General features: G+C 52.2%; 1 protein-coding gene across 11 annotated transcripts in view; it reads left to right on the top strand.

Annotated features, from left to right (window-relative positions):
- The window catches only part of siz (Brefeldin-resistant Arf-GEF family protein schizo), a 578,443-nt gene that overhangs the window by 268,774 nt on the left and 302,169 nt on the right, over positions 1-7,500 (top strand). The window contains exons 1-2 of one of the 11 annotated variants that reach the window (XM_071693391.1): positions 1,776-1,906; positions 5,342-5,784. The exons of 8 other annotated variants lie outside the window; for them this stretch is intronic. In XM_071693391.1, coding sequence (XP_071549492.1) covers positions 5,705-5,784 — 80 coding nt within the window. In that variant the 5' untranslated portion in view covers positions 1,776-1,906; positions 5,342-5,704. Of the gene's footprint in view, positions 1-1,775; positions 1,907-5,341; positions 5,785-7,500 lie in introns of those variants that run through there. 2 more of the 11 variants (XM_071693392.1, XM_071693399.1) reach the window with 2 other exon arrangements.

The following is a 7,500-nucleotide window of genomic DNA, read 5'->3' as shown; positions in this document are numbered from 1 at the left end:
AAACTGAACATAAGAAAAGACATTTTAATGGCACTGTCGAATGCCAAGAAGTTTTACAACTTTCACAGTCCCATGAAGGCGTTCTTCACGACTCCATCCCTTCATGTTCCCTGGACCATTGGAAGGCGTCCAGAGGGTGTTACACCAAGTCCTGTGTCCTTCATCCTGCCAAGACCAGAGGAATAAGAATTCAAAATCCACATCATAAACAGTGGAGTGTAAACACACAATCGCCACGAGCATTGTGGTTTTACCCAAAGCATTTTTAATGACGGAATCCCATGGAAGTGTTTAATGCCTGCCGTGACCTCTATTATATAAATATCAGTTAAGTTTTTATTTAATTTTTTTTTAACGTAGTCAAGGGGATGGGAGGGAAGGGCACCCAACCCCATCACCTCTTGTTTAGGTCAGTGCGGAAGGGGAGGTTCCCAGAACTCGCCTGCCCAACTCAAGTGGATGACTCATGCTGACCATTTAAATTACACAGGATGGGGTGGTCGTGGTCAGAGCATAACCCCATTGAAACACCGAACTGGGGAGATGTGGCCTTGTATAGCATGTCGCTCGCAGGCGCTCCCGAAACTGGCGGTGTTCTGTAGAGGCACCGTTGTGATATCGTAAAGGACAGAGTGATGGATTCCTACCACATGTAAGAATACTTCCAATACTTGAGTAACTGGAATACTCCCTTGCATTCTCAGAAAGAAAAATTATCCTCTGTGATTTGACGATTGTGTTTTTCTTTGGTGACTTATGCCTATGGTAGCCATTCGTTAAAGCTGACTTCGTAGGACATGAAGTCACTACGCCACCTGCAGGTTGTTCAGTTCCCTCCTAGAAAACACCGCTATTAGCTCCAAGCTGGTGCCGGTGTGCAAGTCCAGCTGACATGGGCTTCTTAGTGCGTGGTGTGAGGTGAGGGGGTTTAACCCTGTACCGCGTGCCCCATGTATGAGCGCAGCGGCTCTGCCGACCAGCTGGCACGAACGAGGGCGTGTGTCATGGCGTACATGAGTGATGGCGGTGGTGGTGAGAGAGAGAGAGAGAGAGAGAGAGAGAGAGAGAGAGAGAGAGAGAGAGAGAGAGAGAGAGAGAGAGAGAGTGTGCTGATGGAGAGGGAAAGATGGTGGTGTGAGGCGGTAGTGGGTACCTGCGGAGATGTATTGTGCTATTATCTTGGTCTTACCGCTGCCACCCTGTGACAAATTATACTGGCCATTCTGCCGTGCCCACAGTGGCCGTAGTGAGGTTTGGTGTACTGCAAGAGGTGTGTGGGTAGTGGTTATTCACCCTCTTCGTCCCCACCCACACTAACTGTTTTACAGTGGACACTAATACTACTGCTACTACTACTACTTTTACTACTACTACTACTACTACTACTACTACTACTACTACTACTACTTAACAACCACTCCTACACTAATCACACCCTGACCTTTGGAAACCGACAGAGCCTTGTTAGTGGAAACGGGTCATTTATGAATGTCAGAGGAGCGGTGATGCACAGTGTGCAGAATGGAATTAGTACACTGAAGTATTTGGTTACTTACACTTCTTTAAGCGTGCGAATGTCGTCTCCTCGCGTGCATTCGGTGATCGAGATTAGCGTAAGGGAATATACGAGAGGGAAAGGAGTGTGGGGGGGGAACCTGTGAGGTAGGGAAGATGGAACGTCGTGGGTCAGTGTGGTGAGTGGAGGGGTTGGGGCGGCTGGCACCTGCCGAGCCGGGTCTTGGTGTCAACCAGCCTCAGTCAGTCAGTCAGTCAGTCCGGTAGCGAGCGAGTGAGGAGCCAGGCGGCCTCCACCCCTCCAGTATCCCGTCCCACCGCAACCCCTCTCAAGTGCGTCCCAGCACCGCTCCGCCGCCGCCACCCGCTGCTGCTGCTGCCTCCTCTCCTGGTGACGTTCTCTCATGATGGTGTTCGTAGCAGCTGGTGCCTGGCTGGTCATGTGGTGATCCCTCCGTCACCCCAGAGGGTATAATTCCTGGGTGTCTCACCCCATGTATCCCCTGGGTGACCTGATCACTGATCAGGTGTGTCCTGGGTGACTTGACCCAGTTTGACCCCAGAGTGACCCGAACTGATGTCTCCCCCGAGTGAACTGATCCGACGTGTCCCCTGGTTGACCTGACCTCGTGTCCCCTGTGTGACCAGAGTTCGTTTCTCCCCTGGGTGACCCTACTCCATGTCTCCTGGATGACCTGAATCCACGTGTCCCCTGGGTGATCTAACTCTGAATCGCCTAGGTGACCTGACCCTGTGTGTCTCCAGGGATGACCTTGCCCCAGTTGTCTTCTGGATGACCTCTCTCCATTTGTCTCCCTGGGTGACTTGACCCAGTGTGTCCTCCGGGTGGCCTGTCCCAGGGAGATCTCCAGGAATACCCAACTTAGTGAGTCCTCAGGGCGACCTGACCTCGAGCGTTGCCCTAGAAATGACCTGACCCAGTGTGTCCCGTGGGGGTGCCTGTCAGTTGAGTGACCTGGCGAGGTGTAAGGCTGGTCACACCTCGATGACAGCTCGTGCGGTCTGTCATCTGCTAGTGAACTCGTCGTCCAGCGCTATCGGTGACACTTGGTGACTGGCGATCGTGATAGTCCAGGTGACTTGGGGGTCAGATGGCTTTCATGACGTGTTTGTGAATGGTAATTTGACGGTGATGTTGTTGACAACAGATGATCCTGGTGACTGCGATGGTCCTGGCGACTGTGAATGGTCTTGGTGAACGATGGTCCTCGTGACTGTGATCGGTCTTTTGATTGGTGAATAGTAAAGGTCGTGGCGACTGTGAAGGCACTGGTGACGTTAGTGTGCTGGTGTCTTGTGACCGTGATGGTAATGGTGTTTAGTAACGTTGGAGATACTTGTGAGTGATGGATGGTTTTGGTGACATTGGTGGGCCCCCGGGGTCAGATGGTCCCTGTAGCTGCGATAGCTCAGGTGGTTCTAGTCCCGGTGACTGTGAACGGTGATGGTCTTTGATGACTGTGATTTCCCAACTGGTGGCACCACCCCTGATGGCCATGGTCCTGGTGACGGGTAACTGACACAGTTGACTGTTCGATGAAGGTCCGTGTGACTCTTGGTCCAGTCACGGGTGATTGTGACCACTCGTGCCTCTCCTCGTGACTCGTGATCAGTTGTGACTCTGGTCACTGGTGACTGTGAGGGGGTGCCGGTGTCTTATGTTCGCACATCATCATTTAATGTGTATTTCTATGTATACCTTTGTTCTGTGACAGCGAGGGGCGAGGGGTCATGCATTGTCATGAATTTTTCTTTGGTCTGCGCTAGGGGTCGGGGTTGAAAACAAACGCATGGTATTAGCTGGTGGTTAATGTTGGTTTTTATGGGGTACTCACTCACGAGGGAGAGATTATGGTAGGAGGTACTCGCGTAGGAGTGGTCATGGTGGAGGATATTCCCTTTTGGAGAGGAGGTCATGGTAGAGGATGTTCCCCCCCAGGAGGAGGAGGAGGTCATGACAGAGGATGTTCCCCCTGGGAGAGGAGGAGAAGGTCATGGTAGAGGAAGTTCCCCCTGGGAGAGGTCGTCATGGCAGAGGATGCTCCTCCTGGGGGAGGACGAGGTGATGGTAGAGGAGAGTTCACCCCGGGAGATATCACGGTTCTGTGCCTCCGTCAGGGAGTGAGAGTAGGTCAGTAATGGTCGGGCGTGTTTAATCTTCATGGGAGAGAGAGAGAGAGAGAGAGAGAGAGAGAGAGAGAGAGAGAGAGAGAGAGCCTGATTATGCCAGAATCCCCTTTTTAAGCTCCGTGTTGTTCCATTCTGACCATCCCCTCTTCCGCGTTTCGATCCCCGTTTTTTCCCCCGTCCATTCAACAGGTGGGACACAGCAGGGAATTTTCCTTGGTGTTCATCGTTGCGTATCTCATGAACCTCTCTCTGGTGCTCTATTATTTCGGAGGCATTAGTCCTTATATTAAAACCTGGGGGTCGAGAGGCTATTATTTTTTCTATTCCATTTCATTTTAGATTGTATTTTCGTATGTTTTTGTTTTCTTCTGATAGTCTCAAAGTTTAGCCTTTTGGTAAACTGTGGCTTGAGGGCGTGCCCAGAGTGTCTTCCACGTGTCGAATTAAAGTCTCGTTTTTTCTCTCTTTATTTTCGTTTGAGAGTTTCAACAAAAGAGTCGCGTCCGCTCCGTTTCGGGCTTTGCTGCGCAGGCAGACAAGGTCAGGTCAGAAGCCAGGTGAGCGCTTGAAGTGAGTGTGACAAATGATGGGTCCGTAATTCAACACTTTGGAGAGGTTGGGTTGGTAGCGCCTCCTGCCTCTGTGCCTCACCTCCCACCTCTCATGTCGCTGGCACAGAGGGAGAGGGGAAGAGGAGTGAGTGACAAGGGACAGCTACTGATTTGTGACTGAGCTCAATCACTCAGTGTCCGTCGTTGTCGTATGCATTTTAAAGGGGTCGAGTATCATGTCTTTCAAGTGGGTAAATTCTTGACCGCTGTGTCGTAAATTATAACGATTGGGCGCTTTGGTGTCGAGGTAGATCCGATTCCTTTTCTTAGTGAATCAATGTTCTTTGGATACGAGTGTCCATTTCGCTTCATAGTCCGTTGTCGGGGGTGTGGTCACGCGTCTGGCCGATGTGCCTGTCGAAGTTTATTACGAAGGGAGTTTTGTCCCTGGGGGAAAACAGGACTGACGCGTTTTCAGGAAACGCTGGAACCCGCAAAGCATTGTTATTTTTAGCAGAGCGGCGGATGGGGATGGTCAGTAGGGGTAACCCCCCCGGTGTTGCGGGATAGAGAGAGAGAGAGAGAGAGAGAGAGAGAGAGAGAGAGAGAGAGAGAGAGAGAGCAGGCAGTGAGCCGGTGGTGCCCTTCAGCCGGAGGCCCGGACCCCTTAATGAACGAATGGTACGTCGTAAATCTTGCAGACAATAACACTCGAGGGTGGAGGGTCACCACAGAGGGCTTACCGCTCTGTGGCAGTAAGGGGGGGTGGGTGCTGTGGGAAATTGTGGCTAGGCGTTTGGGGAGGGGGGCTGTGGCGGATAAGCTTCGTAGGGGTTTGTTGGAGGACGAGGGAGGCATTTTGGTGGAGAGATGTTGGGGAAGGTGGCCCTTCACACACACACACACACACACACACACACACACACACACACAACACACACACACACAACCTGCGTCATCAAGACCTGTTGATTTTGATTCGCCCAGCGGGTGTTGCTGCCCCTTGGCTCCGTGGTGTCGTGGTGCCTTGACTGTCAGTGTTGGGAAGGTCGCGGGACAGCAGTGTGCCGATATTCCAAACGGGAAATATGTGTTTTGTAACAGAAAAGGAACGTCCTTTGCAGAAGAAGTGGAGTCTCCTCTCGATGTGTCGTGATGGACCCCCAAACTAGACAAAGTGTTAAGATCAGCGAGAGTGTGAGGTGCTCTGTGCCACACTTAAGATCAACGAGAGCGTGAGCCGCTCTGTGCCACACCCGAGACGACCATGGTTGTCCAGGAGGGAGCCGTCAGCTGACACTCGCCCCCTCTCCTTCGTTAGAAAGCCTCACCTGGCTGGCCTGTTGACCTGGCCGGTGTGGGGTGCGTGTGTGTGTTTCTGTGGCCGGACTGTGTGACCTGGTGGTCAGACGGGGAGGTGGATAAGCGAGAGATCAGAAGCGCAGGCCACGCGGTTGCGCAACGCACGTCGGGAGAACGCAAACAAGATGCGGGTGCAGCTCAAATTCCGCCGCTTCTCTCTCTTCTCCGCATCACCTCCTGCCTCCGCCTCGCCGCCCTTGCCAAGGTGAGTGCCACCACCCGCTCCCACCATGCTGCCATCCTAACTAGCACCATCCTCCCCTGCGTAGGTGAGTGCCACCTCCTGCCCTGTAGTGCCAGCGTGATCAGCCATTATCCTCCCCTACTGAAGTGCCTCCTACTTTACGTGAGTGCCACCATCCGCCCCATAGTGCCAGCCTCACCAGCCTGAGCTGCATTGTCATGTAAACCTGCATCAGGGAAGGTTCCCTCCCCCCATGAATCAGGGTATTGTGCCAGTATATTTCATAGTGTGGATTTGATGTCTAGTGTTAACGGGTTCGTCTGACCCGCTTTGACCTCTGGCCTTGCGAGCTGTCTGGTGACCTGTCACGACTCCATGTCTAACAACTCCCTCCCCAGTTGCCCTTGGTGTGTGCACCCTTTTTCTTCCGAAGCATGACGGTGCCCTACGGACCTTGGTAGCATGGGTCGTCCCGACCTTAATCACCACCTTCCCTAGTCATCGTGGTCATGTTGTGTACGACTTTAAACCCTCTGCAGGGTTTTCATTTTAGATGGTTTTAACGAATCACCGTAAGGGTCGATTACCCGCTTCCTCAAACGTTTTTATAGGTTAGGTAAGGGTAAGTGTAGCTAGGCTAGAGCACGTTAGGTTTTACCCTAGACTTAGCCTAGCCAAGCCTAACTCAACCCAACCCAACCCAACCCGACCCGACTCGACCCAACTCAACTCAACTCTACCCAACTCAACTCATCTCAACTCAACTCATCCCAACCCAACTCAACCCAACCCAACCCAACCCAACCCAACCCAACCCAACCCAACCCAACTCAACCCAACCCAACCCAATATGACATAGAAACGTTCTTTGTGTGTTTTGGGATTGAGGGGAGGGGGGGGAGGGGAGACAATTTATCAGGTATTCCTTTTTCTTATCAAGTCTGGCGTTGAGCCTCAGATACGCCTTTATTTACTTTATAGTCTTAAGAAAAGATGGAAGAGTCAGGGACGAGGATATGAGCTGGTCCCTCGTCGACTGTATACAGTCACCTCTGCCGTGGTCACGGCCCCAGCCAATATTGTCCCTCTCCTCTCCCAAAATCTTGACCTCGACCACATCATCTCCATCTTGACGTCTGTTTACCGCGATCATACCAACCCCTTCTATAAATACACCGCCTTCCATAATCAACCCCATGATGCTGGCTCTTGCCTTCAATGACCAACCACAACCCTTACCATTGGACCACATCAGTCGACCGTACCCCACGTCCCCTCTATGGCCATGTACCCCAGCAACCTATGCCCTGTGGCCTCCCTACCTACATGCAGCAGAATCGATGACTACTTGAACCCTTTATGATACTCTGGGCGTGTGGGAAGTCTGGTACGAGCGGCCGTGCAAGTAATAGAACCTGTAGCATGGGCGTGTGTGTGTGTGTGTGTGTGTGATGCGTGGATGTGGTAGGGAGCGCCCGACTCTTACATCACGTTGAGTGTTACTCCAGCGGGCGTTAAGGACGAACTAAAGCCTCCCTCAAGCGTACGTCTGTGGGTAGAGATTATCGGTAGCCAGAGGTGACTGCGTGGGAAGCTGCTCATACGTGACGCTGAGGCTCGCCAGCAGCCGGTTGTTATATCAGGGAGTGGCGGTGAGAACCAGCAATAACCACAGTGGGGAGCTAGAGGATATTTCGTATAAAAGATGAACTCAGTTAGTGGTGCTTTTCTTGAACA

This window comes from Panulirus ornatus, chromosome 55, assembly GCF_036320965.1.
Source record: "Panulirus ornatus isolate Po-2019 chromosome 55, ASM3632096v1, whole genome shotgun sequence".
NCBI classification, from domain to species: Eukaryota; Metazoa; Arthropoda; class Malacostraca; order Decapoda; family Palinuridae; genus Panulirus; species Panulirus ornatus.
The sequence above is the reverse complement of the archived record's forward strand: the minus strand, read 5'-3'. Positions and strand labels throughout refer to the sequence as shown.